Consider the following 19,854-nt stretch of genomic DNA (forward strand, 5'->3'; position numbering starts at 1 on the left):
TCTTGGCCTATATTTTAAAACCTGCATCAAAATGTTATGCTCAGTCTAATTATTTTGCTAAAATTAGCAAACAGAAGAAATACTGAACCCCTGGCTCTAAATTGAGATATTTGAAATGGGAGGGGAGTGATTCACTGTTTGCTCCAGATAAGGCCAAGGTTTTTGTTCAGAGTTTGTTTGATCAATTGTCAACAGGCACATGCACTGAGCTCACGTAGTGTGTTCCATAAACGAGAGTGGGAGGGACCTGCAGTCCAGAGTTTGCACATGGATTAGATTCTGTGTGTGTGTGTGTATATATGTATATATATATATATATTAGTTAAGGGCACAGGTTCCTTGAGGAGTCTCACTGTCACTGCTGGCTAAGAATTTGAAGCTTGGAGTAAGTAATATAGACTCTCCAATATAACTTTCTAAATATTATACAGATGTTGAAAGGAGTCAGTTGCATTGTATTAGGGAACAGCTTTTTGGTAAGACTGACCTTTACTGCTGATGCAGAAATTGCTGTGCATTTTAATGAACTAATTAGACTGCAGCTGGAGCATTGCGTCTAGTTCAGAGCACCAAGCTTTAGGAAGGAAGTCAAGGCCTTGGAGAGGGTGCGGAGGAGATTTACCAGAATGGTATCAGGTTTGAGGGACTTCAGTTACATGGAGAGACTGGGAAGCTGGGACTGTTCTCCTTAGAGCAGAGAAGGTTAAGAGGAGATTTAATCGAGGTGTTCAAAATCATGAGGGGTTTTGATAAGGTATATAGGAAGAAACTGTTTCCAGTAGTAAAGAGGGTTGGGAACCAGAGGAGACAGATTTAAGAGAATTGTCAAAAAAAAACCAGGGGGGAGGTGAGGTTTTTTACGCAGCGAGTTGTTATCTGAAATACACTGCCTGAATGGGTGGTGGAAGCAGAGTCAATAACGGCTTTCTAAAAGGGTTTAGATATTTACTGAAATAGGAAATAATTGCAGAGGTATAGGGAAAGAGCAGGGGAGTCATTGGAATTTCTATTACAAAACCGCTTTCAGCTTTGGACACATCTTCCAAACTGCTGTGCAGAATAGATCTGTTTTCAATTAGACGCATTCTAGTTTCCCTCCTGCAAATACATAACATTTGGGGCTGGTTGCCAGAGGGAAAATTATGCGGGGTTATGTTTTGAACGCATTGTCACCTCTCAAATTCATGCATATCTTTCCTGGGACTTGTATGTTTGAACCTCAAGTTTTCACCAATTCTGCAGCATTGAAACAGTCTTCATCACAGGCACAAATGTCATTGTATGCAACCGTGATGCACAAACCCTCCTCATCCTTCTCTATCTGTCTGCAGATTTAGACACTTTGAGCAATCAAAGGAGGAAACAACAGAGGGGGGAATAAGGGAGGGAACAAAGTTGGGAGGGAGGGAACCAGGGTTTGGGTGGGGGGGTGGGGGCCGAGAGATTGTGAACTTTTCTTTCCACAGGAGGCTACTTTTGTCATGTCACCGATTCCTAGGGACAAGAAGGTGACGCAGTGGTAACACCTGCTCTGTGTACCCCACTCAACAAGTTCAAAATCTCAGCTGCTGCATTACAACACACAACAGAAAGTCCATTATAGCTCTTTTCGTCATTCAAATCAATCTGCTGGCTTTGGGATGAGTTTAAAGAACTACATGTACCCTTCATTGCACAGATAAATTGCTTAAGTCACCTTTATGTGGATCTATTCTGCATATGTAACCAAAGCAAGAACAAACTTCAGCAGTGCCAACTGTAATCTGTATAGTAAATTCGTCCTCTATAATGGGGCTGAACTCACTGGCACAATTGGCAACTCTACAGCTCAACTGAGGTCATCTTGATGACGAGGAGAGGGAGGAACAAATGCAGAGCACTGTAAACATCAAACAACACTGAATTAGATCACAAAGTACCGGCCATGAAAACCATGCCCGGCGAAAGGAGTTTAGAATAATGCATTCATTGAGTGAGGGCATGGGCATCACACAATATTGAACCAGATTATAAAACAGCTTCTCACCTTGGCTTCAGGATACCATCTGGAGTCCAGCTGGGAATATCAGTTTTAAATGCTCGCTGTCTTTATTCCTTCCTTCCTGTTGTATGGGTTTGCTAGATTCTGCTGGAGTCTTTCATACTTGTATTAATGGCATTTTTTTGTTGTTGACTGTTCTTGTACAGAAAGATTTGGGGATAAGTGACTTTTGGTTGCTGTGCTTTAACACACAATGTATTCATACCTGTTTGGCGTCTTGCTGTGAGTCGGACCAACATCATCTACTTATTGACGGGCCCTGGGTACAACACAACGGCTCTTGGGAGGCGGGCAGAGACTGAAGAGGAATTAGTAGATTGTATTGCTGTGCCCTGGAGTGCGAGTGGTGGAACGTTGGATGGGAGGGAAGTGGGTTTGCGGGGGGTGGGTGGATACGGCAGAAGCGAGGCTGAAGGCTTCCTTAAGGTTCTGGGGAGGGGAGGGAACATCACTCCTGCTTCTCCTGGCCCACAACGAGTCCTATAAAAAGCACTAACCTGGTGGAGTCGGCAGCTCTCGCCTCTACTTCGTTGCCGGCTTTCCTGAGCCCTGGGAAACCTGGCTGACAGGTGTTGAGTTTAAATCAGGCTTCCTGAAACAACTTGCTATCCATACTCACTCCAATACGCCCATCAAAGCAACAATCGCACACTCAGTCCTGCTGTCCCATCACCGACAATCAGTCCTATACTAACTACCAAGTTTATACCCTTGCTCAGAACATGGGAAGGCTAGTTCAGAAAGATTTGTTTTTAATATATATTTTGTGATGGGATGTGGGTGGCACTGGCAAAGCCAGCATTTATTAGGAAAGGTGGCAGTCAACTGGTGCACAGCAGGATCCCACGAGCAGTAATGTGACAATGACCAGATAATCTGTTTTAGTGATCCTGGTTGCGGGATGAATAATGGCCGTGATACCAGGGAAACCTCCCCTGCTGCTCTTCAAAATAGTGCTCACAGGATCTTTTATATCCACCTCAGAGCACAGACGGGATAACCTCTCATCCAGAAGGTGCCACTTCTGACAGTAAAGCACTCTCCCTGTGCTGCACTGGAGTGTCAGTCCTAGCTGTGGCTGCAGTCTGTGAAGTGGGACTCGCACCTATGACTGTTTGACTCAGAAGCAAGCGTGCTACCAGTGAGCCAAAGCTGACACCTTGGTTACCACCCTCTTAAGTCTCTATCGCTGCTTCTACATTGCTCTTGTGCTGCTGTGATGCATGCATCTCCCGCAGTTAGCGACTAATAGAAAATAAGCCTGCTGAATGGGTAAGACTGGCTGTCAGGAAGGCCTGTACTGAGGGAGTCTGTACAAGTTGGGCCCAAGTAAATGTACTGTTGAGTTGGCAACATGATTCCTGTAGCCATGTAATTATCTAGAGCTGTTTCATGTATGCATCATATACATGGCTTGGCAATGACGTGCTGTTTCTTGACCCACCCATTACCCTAGATTTTAAATGACCTGGAATTCAGGAGAAACCTCTTTACCCAGAGAGTGGTGTGAATTCGCTAGCACATGGAGTAGTTGAGATGAATAGCATAGATGCATTAAAGAGGAAGCTAGAATAACTTATAAGGGAGAGAGGGATTGCTGAGATGGGGTGAGGTGAAGAGGAGTGGGAGGACGTTTGTATGGAGCATAAACACCGGCATAGACCAGTTGGGTCAAATAGCTTGTTTCTGTGCTGTAAATTTTATGTAATTCTCTACAATTCGATAGATCAGCACTCGCAAGCTCTCCATGCTTTTACCTCAAATGCCAGGAACCAGGATAGTAGCTGCCATTCATCCCTCTCCCATACTGAGCGCAGCTGGTCATTGCCAGCCTTAAGGACTGTGTATGACAGGCAGTACTCATTGCATACGCACTGGCCAGTCACAACCAGCAGTTGGATATGTTGAAAAGGTGAGATGAAGTAAGATGGGCGGAGGCTGATGTCGAGCATAAACACCAACATGGATCTGTTGGGCCAACGGTCTGTTTCTGTGCTGTAAAAACTACGTACTATGTAGCAACCAGACATGAGCGTGCAGAATGTGGAAATCAAACTTGCAGACAGGTCTGGGGAGGGGAGACCCAAATGGTACATTCAGCCAGCCCGGCCTTCCAGATAAAAGAAACGAATAATAGAATCGTAAAGCACAGACAGAGGATCTTGGACCCATTGTGCTGTGTTAGCTCTTTGAAAGAGCTATCCAGTTAGTTCCACCCCCCTGCTCTTTCTCTATAGCCCTGCAAATTTCTCCTTTTTCAAGTATTTATCCAACTCCCTTTTGACTTACTATTGACTCTGCTTCCACCGCCCATTCAGGCAGTGCATTCCAGATCTGTGAAAAGAAATGTCTCCTTGTTTCCCTTTGGCTTTTTTCAATTACCTTAATTCTGTTTCCCCTGGTTCCTGACCTGCCTGCGACTGGAAACCTTTTTTTTCCTTATTTACGCTATCAAAACCCTTCATAGGTGCAGTTTCTGGGCGAGAGGGGACGAGACTTGCTGACAGAAGTTGCAACAGACTCTTCCTGCATTGCGACACAACATATTACAGCAGTAATGTGCTCTGATAGTCGAATAAACACGCTAATGATCCCACCCTGGCTGATAAGTGTTTGAGGCAGCCGGACTAGTGCCCCTGGTCATTGCCCTGGTGTTCAGTCTGTATTTGGGGTCTGCAGAGTGGAAAATCGTTTTAAAATCATAACCAAAGATAACAACCAAAACTTTGAATTATGAGTCCTGAGCATTTGAAAAGATGTAACAAGATTGGATGGATATTTTCAGGTATGGAGACCTGTATATAATGACTAGCTTGTTTAATCAAACCAGTCAAAAAGATCATGTTGTAGCTGTCGATGGATATGCTCTGATCTTTAGGACACAGACTCTGTTGAGGAATCAGCTGATACTGTGAGGTCAGAATGGTTTGGGCTTCTCTTTTTCAAAGAGAAGATCAAATGGGTCAAAGAGCTTCTTCATCTGCACCCTTTGCGCATCCAAGTTGTCACCCAAATAATCTGTCTGTACGAGTTGACAGTATTTGAGCAATTCCTCGTGTGCTGTCAGTTCATGGGTTAAATCAATGCCTACAGCCAGGAGCGCTGATTAATTCCAGACTCTTCCAGTGGGGCAAGATGCTTAAATGTAGCTTCCTGTGGAATATGATCCCATCTCTTTTTAAGCATGGCTTCACTTTAGAGTTAACCCTCCTGTACCATGCCACAAAGGCAAGCCTGAAGTTGTGTCAAAACAAATTAGGCAGCCCCAAAGGGTCTGTGCCTCTAGTGACAATGTACAGGTTGCGTGGAAAGGCTTCTAACCAAAGTGGGCTGAGTTTACAAGGTCAGCACAGTGATTTCATGTGCACTACGGAAAGTAATATGGTTGTTGCAAAAAATCCGTTTGTGATTCATCTGCACGCCGCACACACTCATCACACTCCCTACATCTTACAGGAAACACCATTCACTATTCTTCATACAAGTGCATTTGTTTAATTTGGGTCCAGTGCGGTAGTAACATAAATGTCCTCTTCTCTGCAGCATCTGGAGCCGAGTTCCAAAACTGCTTCCTGTAGCGTTAAATATTGCTCTGCCCTGAGTAATTGGAACATTGGATTTTGAAGGGCTGCTGTTTGGAAAATTAGTTATAAACTATTATTGATTGCAGATTGTAAAATGTTAGATGGATTTGGATGTGTAAAACTGAGGCCCTGTCTGCCCCCTCAGCATTATTTCGAAGAAGAGCAGAGGACATCTCCTTGGTGTCCTGGCCAACATTTATCCCTCAAGCAATATCACTAAAACAGATTATTTCATTGCTGTTTGTGGGATCTTGCTGTGTGCAAATTGACTGCTGTGTCTCCTACATTATAACAGTGACTCCAATTCAAAAGTACTTCGTTGGCTATATGTGTTTGGGACATCCTGTGGTCATGAAAGGCACTATAGAAGTGCAAGATTTCTTTTTAGAACCATTGGTGAATATTTCAGCTGTTTTCCATGAGTGGTTGTCAAGAGCTATTGTGCCTGTAGTTAAAGACAATGTGAGGGACCAAAACTTGTTGCACAGGACACCGCCCAAGAGTGGAAGAGCAGGCGAGGAGATCAAGAAACTGAGAGTAGGGGATTAACTTGAAGTTTAAAAGAATGAAGGTGGAAGTAAATGTTTGAAAGCAGCAAGAAGCTTTTCAATTCCTCAAAGACTGTGTTCGAATATAGATAGTGTGATGAGCAAGGTTGTAGTGAGTAGGAACAGCCTGTTTACTGTCTAGGATGGTGAGAGGGGAGCTGGAGGTCCTCACCACAACTTGGCATAGCAGGGAAATCTTGGATGGGCTCGGGCTTTAGTGTTAAAATGAAAGAAGAAACTTAATTTGTGTCTGTGGCTTACAAAAAGTTTCAGTATTTGTTTTCTCAAAAACAAGATTTCCAGATGTACTCTTTATTGTACAGATATCATCTGTTTACTACCCATTTATTAGGTGGCACATTTGATTTTTTTGTTGTTGTATTTACCTTCTAATATTTCTTCCCGATTTGCTGCCTATTCTGTAGCTAGTGGGTCCCAGAAAGTTCATGAAAATGGCTCAGGATGATTGTTGCTCTTTCTCTGCCTTTCCACATTTACTATCCACTATTTACAATTCCACTATCAACATCCTGGGGGTTACCATTGACCAGAAACTGAACTGGACTAGCCATCTAAATACCGTGGCTACAAGAACAGGTCAGAGGCTAGGAATCCTGTGGCGAGTAACTCACTTCCTGACCCCCCAAAACCTGTCCACCATCTACAAGGCACAAGTCAGGAGTGTGATGGAATACTCTCCACCTGCCTGGATGGGTGCAGCTCCAACAACACTCAAGAAGCTCAACATCATCCAGGACAAAATAGCCTGCTGATTGGCACCCCATCCACAAACATTCACTTTCTCCACGACCGACGCACAGTGGCAGCAGTGTGTACCATCTACAAGATGCACTGCAGCAAGGCACCAAGGCTCCTTAGACAGCACCTTCCAATCCCGTGACCTCTACCACCGAGAATGACAAGGGCAGCAAATGCATGGGAACACCAACATCTGCAAGTTCCCTCCAAGCCACACACCATCCTGACTTGGAACTATATCGCCGTTCCTTCACTGTCACTGGGTCAAAATCCTGGAACTCCCTTCCTAACAGCACTGTGGGTGTACCTACCCCACATGGACTGCAGTGGTTCAAGAAGGCAGCTCGCCACCACCTTCTCAATGGCAATTAGGGATGGGCAATAAATGCTGGCCTAGCCAGCGACGCCCACATCTCATGAATGAATAAACAAAAATTTACATTGCTGAGATCAGGAACTTGACCCTCCTGCCAGTGGAGACGGATTCTTCTCATCTGTTCTCTCAAACCAATCTGGAGATTAGGTGATATTGATCTTGGGGCTGTAACTGGTAACTATTTGCGTAAATGATGACTGAGATGAAATATCAGGCTGTAGTGTTCCGAGAATGGAATATTAAGTGTTTTAATGTATTGCCTGTGCTTTGATTACAGATGCTTCAGCTGCGAATTGTTAAAGGGGGCTTCTGCTTCCTGGGGGTGAAACGGATTGTTGTGCTCAATGCAGCTTATCAGAGCACTCAACACAAGGAATACAAGCCCATCAAGAAGGTGATGGTGGCTAACCGAGGTAAGAAGGGCAACCTCCTTAGAAAGACTAAATGATGAGGTTTGGCTGAGGAAATATGCGTCCTGGAAACCAAGTGGCACTGATTCTAAGTGCGATGTTTCAGATGATAAAGGGAGTTGATAGGGTCGATAGAGAGCAACTATTTCCTCTGGTGGAGGTGGAGGAGGCGGGGAAGTCCAGAGCAAGGAGGCATAACATGAAAATTAGAACTAAGCCATTCAGGGGTGATGTCAGGAAGATCTTCACACACAAAGGGTAGTGAAAGTCTGGAACCTCTCCCTTCAAAAATCTGTTGAGATTCGGGGTCAGCTGACAATTTCAAAATTGGTATTGATAGATTTTTGTTAGCCAAGGTTATTAGAGGATATAGAACCAAAGCGGGTAGGTGGAGTTAAGATGCAAATCAGCCATGACCTCATTGAATAGCGGAACAGGCTCGAGGAGCTGAATGGCCTCCTCCTGTTCCTAACTTGCTTGATTCGGGGATAATGTAAGAGCATTAGAAAGCAGCAAACATGACACCATCATTCACCAAAAGAGCAAGGGGCAAACCAGGTATCCAAAGGCTGAATGTCTGCTGGCTCATTATCAGGGACAGAGTCAATGAGGACTTGAGAAAGTATTAATTTAATTAAGGAGAGTCTGTATGATTTTAGAAAAGTCCCTTGGTGAGGCGATGGGCAGAGGAGGATCATACCCGTGGATTTCAGATTGCACTTGATATTGTTCCAGCCAAGAGATTGATAGCCTAATGTAATGTTCAGGAACTCATGGCATGAGTAGCAAATCAGTTGGATGTTGGGAGGTTGGGATCAAAGGGATATTTAAAGGCTGTCAGACAGAGCCAAACAATGTCTCTCTCTGATCGATGCTGTGGCCGTAGCTTTTCTTTCTGTATATAAAAGACCTGGACTTGGCAATAGAGGGAGGAATATTGAACTTCACAAACCTAGAAGATGCAGTCATTTGTGAGGAGAAGAGAAAGCTGAGCAGGGACATAGATTGAGTGCCTTCAGCTTGGGAAGAATGTACCAGCCTTGGAAGAAGTTCAGTCATTATTCATAAGAATGGTAGCTGCAAAAGATCAGCTTCAGAAATCGGACAAACTCAATAGAATCATAGAATCATACAGTACAGAGGAGGCCATTTGGCCCATTGTGCCTGTGCTGGCTCTTTGAAAGAGCTATCCAATTAGTCCCACTTCCTTGCTCTTTCCCCATCGCCCTGAAAATTATTTGCCTTCAGGTATATTCTATTTCCCTTTTAAAAGTTGTTATTGAATCTGCTTCCACCACCCTTTCAGGAAGTGCATTCCAGATCAGAGCAACTTGCTGTGTTTTTAAAAAAAAAAAATCCCCATCATTCACTCTGGTTCTTTTTCCAATTATTTTAAATCCATGTCCTTTGATGAAGTCAAGGAGGTGGATTGAGAGCGCGAGAGACTCGAGAGATGGGGTTAGTCAGGTGTGTATTGGCAGGCAGACACTTGGAGGATAATGGAAAGGATGCCATCAGGACTGGGTATTATTGGGGTCTGGAGAGTGCAGAATTTTGCTGACATGGGGAGGGAGAAACTTGGCTGGGGGGGTGGTGGGGTGCAATTTTAACTTTACTCACCCACTGCAAAACTGATAATGCTGGTTTTGCACTCCACTCAATTATACCCACCACCACAGTCTGTTAAGCTGAAGCAGGACAAGACCTAGTGGTTAATCAGATATGCAGACTAGAGCTTAATACAAGTGCATTTTATTCACGTATGTTGTGTGATATTACAGCAACAGGAAAATCAGTGGTAGGTATTTATTTTCTGCCTACCTCTCAGTTCCTTTCTCTCCACAACTGAACCATTTCCCTGCCTTTTATTCTTACAGATCGCAAATCGTTCCTGATAGTCAATTAGTGCCATGATTTCTGAAAACTATAGCGCCTTCTGTATAACTTTTTCAAGCTGTATTCCTATCTCGGACATAGAGCTTTTCACTTCCAATGGTTTACATATCATTCTTCTCTCACTCAGTGTAAAACTGGTTGAAACTGGGAACTGTCAGCAATTTCACAAACCCTGGCTCGGCCTGTAAAAAGCACCAAGGGACAAGGTTACAAGATGGTGGGACAAAGTGAAGCAGTTGAGGGACAGTTCTTTGCCGAGATGACAAAGGGTAGCATTAGAGCAGAAAGGTGAGCCATAAATGTCAGCATGCAACCGTAACCTAAGGAGAGAAGAGGGGTGCACAGTAGGATGGATGGAGATTTTGAGAGTCTTTAGCAAGGGGCCAGAGCTAAAGCTGCTGAAAAGCTTCGTAGAATAAACAGTGAAAGATTGTTTTGAATAGTTGGTGAATCAGTAACTGGGTGATGTGGGGAACAGCCGATCCCAATCTGTTACAAGATGACGGGTAGTAAGAAGATATTAGGATTGCTTCACCATGAGTGGCTGTTCAGACAGAGACGGAAACATCAGTCTACATAGGATAGTGAGAGGGAGATAGAAGAACAAAGAGGTAAGTTTTAAGGAGCTTCTTCAAGGCGAAAAGAGAGGCGGAGAGGTTCAGCGAGGGAATTCCAGAGCTTAGGGCCCAGGCACCTGAAGGCTCTGCCACTATTGGTAGAGTAATTAAAGTCAGGGATGCTCGAGAGGTCAGAATTGGAAGGGCCGCAGAGATATCAGAGGATTGTAGGAGGTTGCAGAGATAGGGAGAGGCGAGGTCGTGGAGGGATTTGAACAAGGAAATGCGAATTTTAGAACGAGACTTTGCTGGACCAAGAGCCAGTGTAGGTTAGTGTGCACAGGAGTGGTGGGTGAACGGGATTTGGTGCAAGTTAGGAAACAAGCAGAAGACTCTTGGATGACCCCAAGTTTATGGAGGGTGCAAGGTGGGAGGCTGACAAGGAGACTGTTGGAATAATCGATTCTGCAGGTTGCAGACAGTCTGGTTCAGTCTTAGACAGTGGCCAGAGAGCGGGTTGGAGTCAAACCAAAGTTGGGAACAAACTCATATGACTTATCCATATGACGGTTTATTATGTTTCTTTTCAGGTTTCTGAGGCGATTAAGATGTCAGTACCATTTAGAACTGGGCAATGAAACTCTAAACAATATTATACCCTTTGGCCATGATGGGACAAATGGCCTCCTTTATGCCATTGTTTCTATGAGTCTGTACAAATGGCAAGGCATAAGTTGGAATTTCAAACTTGCATAGAGTAAACCCCAATCTTTCTGGGCATTGATTCATTCAATACATCATCTGTCAAACACAAACAAAATGCTGTATTTGTGGGTCAGCATGTTGGCACTAGCATTTGGTGAAGGCTTTAAAAACTATGAAAGATGCAGAGGTTTATTCATTATAATGCCTCTCTCTCCCCAAACGCGACACCATAACCTTTGAAGTTTGCCTCAGCTTCCCATGAGGAGCGGCTGTGCTTCTCGCCGCCTTCAGAGCAGTCCAATCACCGAGTAAACATCAGCATTGCAGGATGGAGAGCTCGGAGTGCAATTGTGCTGAGGACTTTTTTAACGCCCTTGATGTAGAGAGTTTGTGAGCAGCGTGGTAAAGGTACTCCTCCAGCTGTGAACTGGCAGCACAGTGATATCAGCGCCAGGAGCTTTCCACTACAGCCCTCAAGTGTCTCATGGTCACTCACTGACTGTTTTTGTTCCGTTTTTATTTCTCTGATTGCATGACCAAGCTTTGGGGGTGGGGGGTGGGGGCGGTGCGCTGATGTGGAGAGAATTGATGACTGAACCCTCAGACTGCCCTTTGGTAGGTACAACAATCTGTGTCATCTGTCTTGGTGAAATTTTCAGCCATTAGATTTGCGTCACTTTTTTGTTTCTTTACCGACTTGCAGGTTCCTGCCCACCAATTTGTGGTGCTCAGGATTAGTCTCCACCGCATCTGCATCTCTCCAATTTCTAAACGTCCATCCCATTGCCATCTGTTTGTTCCATTGCTGGCCTGTTTGTTATATTGTCAATTATAGAAATGTAATAACGCAAGTTGTCAAGACACCATCTGCAGTATTGCATTTCAGTTCTGAGCACTGCAGCTCAGGAAGGAGGAGGTGCAGCACAGATTCAGCAAAGCGAAATGCAGAAAGCATTAGATTATGAGGAACAGATTGCATTTACGAGGCTTGTATTCCCTTGAAGGTAGAAGATTAAGGGTTGAGATGATTAAAGGAATTGATCAAGTAGATAGAGAGGAACTATTTCCTTGAGTGGGGGAGGTTCAGAACAAGGAAAAACTAGGGGATCATAAGTCTCCAAACTGAGATTGATAGGTTTTTTTGTTAAACCAAGGCAGGTAAAGGGAGTTAAGATACAGTTCAGCCATGAGCTAATTGAATGGCAGAGCAGGTTCGAGGGGCTGAGTGGCCTCTTCCTGTTCCTATATTCCTATGTAACAATTTCTTGTTATTTCTGCTATTAGGTGAGATTGCAATCAGAGTGTTCCGAGCTTGTACTGAGCTCGGGATTCGTACCGTGGCAGTTTATTCGGAACAGGACACTGGACAGATGCACAGACAGAAAGCCGATGAAGCCTACCTAATTGGGAAAGGACTGTCTCCTGTCCAAGCCTACTTACACATTCCTGATATCATTAAAGTGGCCAAGGCAAGCATTTTATTCACTGGTTAATGCCTTCTAGTTTTTGTTTTGGAGTTTGCTTTGAAATCATAACACCCACGTTGATGGCCAGGTTTTTCTGAAATGCAAACTGTTGTCACACAGTAACTACCTTCAGCGATAGTCAGGTTCACCCGTGGCCTTAACCCTTCACAGCCACATAATCTGGGAGAAGCTGGGCATTAAAGAGCATTTTGTAGCTATGGATAGGAAATTAATTTCGGTTTTCCTTTCCTTCCTATCTGCCCTGGGATGTTGTTGGGTTTATCAGTCTGTGAAATTCATAGGCCCTGATATTTACGAGGAGGCAGGGAGGCAATGCGGAAGCATTGAGAAAACCCGGCGAGGCTGGGAATGCGGTGATTCTGCGTTTTCTTTTACTTCCGACGTTCTCCGACAATTGCTGGAGGGGAAGACTGGAAATTGGGGCTTGGGGCAGGATGGAAAGTGAGGTGCAATTGGGAGAGGGGAAGGCTAGGGATAAGGGCTTGGCAAGTGTTTGGAGTGGGAGGGGAAGAGCGAGGCAGTTGGGAGAGAAGGTCGGAGGCTTCAGGGTGTGTTGGAGACAGGAAATCTGGAGGAGAAGGTCAGACGGACTCGGGGGTGTGTTGGGGTGCGAAGAGAGGAGACCGGAGATTTGGTGTTGGGGAGAGAAACTATCGGGAGAGTGGAAGGCGAGAGATGGGGCTGAGAGGAGGAGGGTGAGTGCAGGAGAAAATCTGATGTTTTGGTTAGTCACTGTGAAATGATTGATAAAAGCTTCGTGCCTTCACTCTGATTAAAGAAAACTTCATTTGGCGTGGCTAAATCTTATTAAATGGTCATTTTCAGGAAAATGAAGTGGATGCAATTCACCCAGGCTATGGATTCCTGTCGGAGAGAGCAGACTTTGCGCAGGCCTGTGTGGATGCCGGGGTGCGCTTCATTGGACCCACCCCCGAGGTGGTACGCAGAATGGGCGACAAAGTGGAGGCTCGGGCCATCGCTATCGAAGCTGGTACCTGTCACGACACCGTTACTCTTTATTCTATCTCGACCTGTTAGTATGGTTGCTTCCAATTTAATTTCTTGTCTCCAAAGAGAGGTGACCATACCAAAGATTACTGTCGCAGTCCTGGATGGGAAGTCGAAACAGTTTGACTGTGTCAGCATTAATGTGTAACGTTCTGTATGTTTCAGTGTTGACTCTGATCGGGAATAAGAGAAGAGAAAGGTCTTGAGGTGCAGCTTTGTGTGTAAGATATGTGCTATTGTTGCTACCAGTCTCGACAGTCCCTTTATTGCAACCTGTAATCCTAAACTGGCTTACTGCATTAAGTTGTGTCTGCTGAAAAGACTCGCACCTCGCAAGAACTTGTTCAACCAGTGTTTTCAGCCGCCATTATGTTAATTCAGTGCATATACAGGAGGTGGGGCATGTGACTCTTACGGCTGTTGTCCTTTTCTCTCCTGCCTTGTTTCTTTAACGCGCATCTATTGCATGTAAGAGGGAAGGAGAATCGATGCAAAATATTAAATATTGCCCCTCTGTACATGCTTCCTGTTGTCATGTTTTTGTCACATATTGTGCGGCGATGCTGCTGTAGTGCCACAGTTTTGCATTTCTCAGGTCCTCAGTCTGTACAACAGAGAAACTGGCAACTTTCCAACCAACGTTACATCTCTGCTTCCCAGATTGCTGTATGTGGTGCTGGTCTCTATTTGGTTGGTGGCTGGTGCACTGAGCTTTTAAGAGGAAAAACCCTTCAGGGTTGCTGCTCCCGACCCTGTGCCCCCAGTGGCAAAGTAAGCAATTGGGCATTGCGAATTGGCCTAGGGTTGTGGTGGTACCCTGGTTGAATAGCCAGACCAAATTCAGTGCTGAGACTGGTTCATGGACAGCCAGTACTGAAAACACTGGCCTTGCCTAGAGACAAGACAGTGCCTGAGAGATGAGAGGAAATGGCTAGAAACAAAGAAGTGTAAGTATGAATAACAAAAGAAAGTTGCAAGCAGGCACAGTGTCAGAAAAGCCATAATATTAGATCTCTTTAAAAGAGTTATCCAGTTAGCCACACTCCCTGCTCCTATCCCATAACCCTGCAGATTTCTACTTTTCAATTCCCTGTTGGAAGTTAATATTGAAGTCTGAAATAGAGGAACAATGCTGTCAAGTATCTGCTGCTTGCTCAAAAATGCAAAGCTTGGATACATTTAGTTCATCTGCCACCTGACTGAGTCCATCACTGTATTAAAATGGGCAAAATGTTCGCCTATTGCCACACATGCCCTGTGAATACAGGGACATGACTTAGACACTTATTTTGTGGTGGACTGCTAGTGTTGCTAAAATGGAAAGTGAGAAGTTTTACAATGGTAGGATTTATAATGCAGCAATTTTGGTATGTTGCATTTCAAATGGGCATCTTGTGACTGAATGGCACAGTTAGCACCGCAGCCTCACATCTCCAGCGACCCGGGTTTGGTTCTGGGTACTGCCTGTGCGGAGTTTGTAAGTTCTCCCTCTAACCGCGTGGGTTTTCTCCGGGTGTTCCGGTTTCCTCCCACACGCCAAAGACTTGCAGGTTGATGGGTAAATTGGCCATTGTAAAAAATTGCCCCAAGTGTAGGTAGGTGGTAGGAGAATGGAGGGAAGGTGGGGATGTGAGGGAAAAATGGGATTAATATGGGATTAGTATAATGGGTGGTTAATGGTCGGCACAGACTCGGTGGGCCGAAGGGCCTGTTTCGGTGCTGTATCTCTCTATGACTCTATGAATAGTTAATCCCTTTTCCAGTTAAATGCCTCCTTTTGCTGGCTCTGTACCTCAAGGTGCTGAGTTTGTAGTTGAAGTTCTGCAGACAGGTAGAGCTTACGGTGCAGGGTGCCTCTGTGAAAGCCCAGCGTTGCTCCATGGAATGTGAGAGAAGGCCAGAACATTATCTGGCACTGTTCTGATGGCAAGTTGGACAGTCACTGAACAGAAACTTGAGACCTAGTTCTTCACTTGTCACCTTGGTGGCAAGTGCACTGAAAGGTCTTCTGCCGGAAAAGATCATGTTTGTGATGTTGTGACAGGCTATACCTATTCACTGTCCTTTTCACTCTTTAGGTGTACCAGTTGTACCAGGCACTTCGATGCCCATAATGTCCCTGTCAGAGGCCCAAGAATTTGCCAACTCTTATGGTTACCCAATAATCTTTAAGGCTGCTTACGGAGGTGGTGGCAGAGGAATGAGAGTGGTTCGCAGCTATGAGGTAAGCAGACATGGCATTTCAGAAGAGATATTTCATCACCACTGCCATCATTTAAAAATCAAAGCCACTGAAAAATTAGTTTAATAGCATTTTTTTAAATGGGACAGTGCAAGACTCTGGTGGCTGATGTGTTGCACAGTTTACTTTATGCTCGCTCTTTCCAGGGCTGTGAATTAACTATTTCAGGCACCAAGCCCGTGGATAGTACTTTACAGGAGGTAGTCACCCCAGAGCTTAAGAGAGCACAGGCAGGAAGGGACTGGGTGGCTGCCAGACAGACAAGAAGGTCAAGGCAGGTAGTGCAGGAGTCCCCCTGGAGGGCATCCCACTTTCTAACCGGTATTCAGTTCTGAGTACCAATGGGAGAGAGGGTTCCTCTGGAGAGTGCAGAGAGAGTCATGACCAGAGCACCATGGGTGGCTCAGCTGTGCAGGGAGGGAGGAAAAAGGACAAGAGAGCAACAGTGGTAGGGGATTCTATAGTTCGGGGAACAGATAGGTGTTTTTATGGTCGCAGGCGTGATTCCAGGATGGTATGTTGCCTCCCTGGTGCAAAGGTCACTGAGCAGCTACAGAGCATTCTGTAGCCAGAGGTCTTGGTCCACATTGGTACCAACGATATAGGAAGAAAGAGGGATGAGGTCCTGCAGGCTGAGTTTAAGGAGTTAGGAAGGAGATTAGCAAGCAGGACCTCAAAGATAGTAATCTCCAGGATTACTGCCGAGGTCACGTGCTCGTAAGTATAGAAATAGAAAAATACCATCAGGTGAATGTGTGACTGGAAAAATGGTGCAGAAGGGAGGGCTTCAGATTTCTGAGGCATTGGGACCCGTTCTGGGGAAGGTGGGACCTGTACAAGTCGGACGGTCTGCACCTGAACAGGACTGGGACAAATATCCTTGCAGGAAGGTTTGTTATGTTTTTGGGGATGGCTTAAACTAGTTTGGCAGGGAGATGGGAACCTAAGCACAGTTTTAGATAGGACAATTTCAGGGCAAGGAACAGGAGGCAGAAAATAGCGAGTGACTCTGAAAGACAGAAAAAGCAAAGGGTTAAAAATGTACAGCACAGGAAGTTGGCAGTGTTAAAGTGTATTTATTTAAATGCAAGGAGTATAGTAAATAAAGCCAATGAGCTGAGGGCACATGGCAACACAATATCATTGCTATAATGCAAACTTGGCTTAAAGAGGGGCAAGAATGGCAGTTCTCTAGAGCCCCCTGGTTATTTAGAAGCTTACAGAGTAAGTTAAAGTAGAAAAAGAAAGCTTATGACTATCACAAAAATCTTAATACTTTAAAAAGCCTAGAGAAGTATAGAAAGTGCAGGAGTGAAATAAAAAAAGGAAATCAGAAAAACAGAGAGGACATTAAAAATTATTGACAGGTAAAATCAAGGAAAACCCAAAAATGTTTTATCAATACATTAAGAGCAAGAGGATAACTAAGCAAAGGGTACAGGCTAACTTATGCGTGGATGCAGAAGATGTGGGCAGAGTTCTAAATGAGTTTTTTGTCTCTGTCTTTACAAAGGAGAGATTGATGTAGACATTGTAGTAAAAGAGGAGTGTGAAATATTAGATACAATTAGCATTATGAAAGAGGAAGTACTAGAGAGTCTGACATCCTTGAAAGTGGATAAATCGCCAGGGCTGGATGGATTGCATCCCAGGTTGTTAAAGGAAGCCAGGGAGGAAATAGCAGATGCTCTGAGGATCATGTTAAAATCCTCACTAGATACAGGCGAGGTATCAGACAATTGGAGGTCTGCGAATGTTGTACTATTGTTTAAAAAGGGTGCGAGGGATAGGCCAAATAATTGTAGGCCGGTCAGTTTGACCTCGTTGGTGGGTAAATTATTGGAATCAATTCTGAGGGACAGGATAAACTGCGACTGAGAAAGGCACGGATTAATCAAGGATAATCAACGTGGAATTGTTAGGGGAAGCTCATGTCTTACAAAATTAATTGAGTTTTTTGAGGAAGTAACAAGGAGGATTGATGAGGGTAGTGCATTGGATGTGGTGATTTTAGTCGGCAAGTGACAAGGTCCCACATGGCAGACTGGTCAGTAAAATGAAAGCCCATGGGATACAGGAGAATGTGGCAGGTTGGATCCAGAATTGGCTTAGGGAGAGGCAACAAAGGGTAGTAGTCGACAGATGTTTTTGCGAATGGCAAGCTGTTTCCAGTGGCGTTCCACAGGGCTCAGTGTTGGGTCCCTTGCTGTTTGTGGTATATATTAACGATTTGAACTTAAATGTGGGAGGCATGATTGGGAAATTTGCTGATGACGCAAAAACTGGCAGTAGATAGTGAGGAGGATAGACGTAGACTCCAGAATTATATCAATGGTTTGGTTGAGTTTGCAGAAAAGTTGCAGATGGAGTTCAATCCGGAGAAGTGTGAGGTAATGCAATTGGGGAGGGCAAATAAAGTGAGGGAATGCACAATAAATGGGAGGATATTGAGAGGGGTAGAAGAAGTGAGAGATCTTTGAGTGTATGTCCACAGGTTCCTGAAGGTGGCAGGACAAGTAGATAGAGTAGTGAAGAAGGCATATGGAATGCTTTCCTTTATTGGCCGAGGTATAGAATACAAAAGCAGGGATGTAATGCTGGAACTGTATAAAACGCTGGTTAGGCCACAGCTGGAGAGGTCAGTTACCAAGGGTCACAGATTTAAGATGATTGGGAGAAGGATTAGAAGGAACATGAGGAAAAACTTTTTCACCCAGAGGGTGGTGGGTGTCTGGAATTCACTGCCAGGAATGGTGGTGGAGGTAGAAACACTCAATTCTTTTAAAAGGTACCTGGACATGCACCTGAGGTGCTGTAACCTGCAAGGCTATGGATCAACTGTTGGAAGGTGGGATTAGATTGGACAAGTAGTTTTTTTTTCAGCCGGCACAGACATGATGGGCTGAACAGCCTCCTTCTGTGCTGTAATCTTTCTTTGATTCTATGGGTCTAAGCAGACATCAGTTGCTTAGCACCCAGGAAGAGACGAGCAAGAGCCAAGGATACAGCTCTTGGTCTCCACCTGGCATTGATATCTCCCACAGAGAGGTTTTTTAAAATTCTTTCATGGGCTGCGAGCATCACTGGCAAGTCCAGTATTTGTTGCCTATCTCTAATAGTCCTTGAGAAGATGGTGGTGAGCCTCGTTCTTGAACCGCTGCAGTCCACATGGTGTAGGTGAACCCACAGTGCTGTTAGGGAGGGAGTTCCAGATATTTGACCCAGCAACAATGAGATGTGGCAAAATCGTTTTAAGTCAGGATGGTGTGCGACTTGGAGGCGAACATGGTGTTCCCATGCATGTGCTGCCCTTTTGCTTCAAGGAGGTAGAGGTCGTGGGTTTGGAAGGTTCTGTCAAAGGAGCCTTGGTGAGCTGCTGCAATGGATCTTGTAGATGGTACATACTGCTATCACAGTGTGCCGGTGGTGGAGGAAGAAGTGAATGTTGAAGGTGGTGGATGGGGTGCCAATCAAGCGGGCTGCTTTTAGTAGATGGTGTCAAAATTCTTGAGTGTTGTTGGAGCTGCACTCATCTAGGCAAGTGGAGAGTATTGCATCACACTCCCAACTTGTGCTTTGTGGATGGTGGACAGGCTTTGGAGAGTCAGGAGGTGAATTACTTGCTGCAGAATTCCCAGCCTCTGACTGCTCTTGTAGCTGTAGTATTTATATAGCTGGTCCAGTTCAGTCTCAGATCAATGGTAACCCCCAGGATGTTGATGGTGGGGGATTCAGCAACGATAATGCCCACTGAATATCAAGGGGGGATGGTTAAAATTTTCCCTTGTTGGAGATGGTCATTGCCAGGCACTTGTTTGATGTGAATGTTACTATAGTATCTCAGGAGTTGCGAATGGTACTGAACACTGTGCAAGTATCAGCAAACATCTCGATTTTTGTCCTTTTGATGGAGTGAAAGTCATTGATGAAGCAGCTGAAGATGGTTGGGCCTGGGACACTGCCCTGAGTAACTGCAGCAATGTCTTCCTTTGTGCTAGGTATGACTCCAACCAGTGGAGAGTTTTCCCCCGATTTCCATTGACTTCAATTTTGCAAGGGCTCCTTGATGCCACACTCAGTCAACTGCTGCCTTGATGTCAAGGACAATCACTTTCACCTCATGTCTTGAATTCAGCTCTTTTGCCCATGTTTGGACCAAGGCTTTAATGAGGTCAGGAGCTGAGTTGTCCTGGAGGAACCCAACCGAGCATCAGTCAGCAGTTTATTGATGATTAAGTGCT

At 44.9% G+C, this 19,854-nt stretch overlaps 1 protein-coding gene across 5 annotated transcripts in view; it reads left to right on the top strand.

Annotated features, from left to right (window-relative positions):
* Window positions 1-19,854, top strand: part of LOC137355917 (pyruvate carboxylase, mitochondrial-like) — a 1,077,083-nt gene that overhangs the window by 102,605 nt on the left and 954,624 nt on the right. For 4 of the 5 annotated variants that reach the window (XM_068021564.1, XM_068021567.1, XM_068021566.1 and 1 more), the window contains 4 exons: window positions 7,586-7,721; window positions 12,161-12,345; window positions 13,189-13,354; window positions 15,450-15,595. In XM_068021564.1, coding sequence (XP_067877665.1) covers window positions 7,586-7,721; window positions 12,161-12,345; window positions 13,189-13,354; window positions 15,450-15,595 — 633 coding nt within the window. Of the gene's footprint in view, window positions 1-326; window positions 386-7,585; window positions 7,722-12,160; window positions 12,346-13,188; window positions 13,355-15,449; window positions 15,596-19,854 lie in introns of those variants that run through there. The other variant, XM_068021568.1, reaches the window with a different exon arrangement.

The sequence above is a fragment of the Heterodontus francisci genome, chromosome 44, assembly GCF_036365525.1.
Source record: "Heterodontus francisci isolate sHetFra1 chromosome 44, sHetFra1.hap1, whole genome shotgun sequence".
Lineage (NCBI taxonomy): Eukaryota > Metazoa > Chordata > Chondrichthyes > Heterodontiformes > Heterodontidae > Heterodontus > Heterodontus francisci.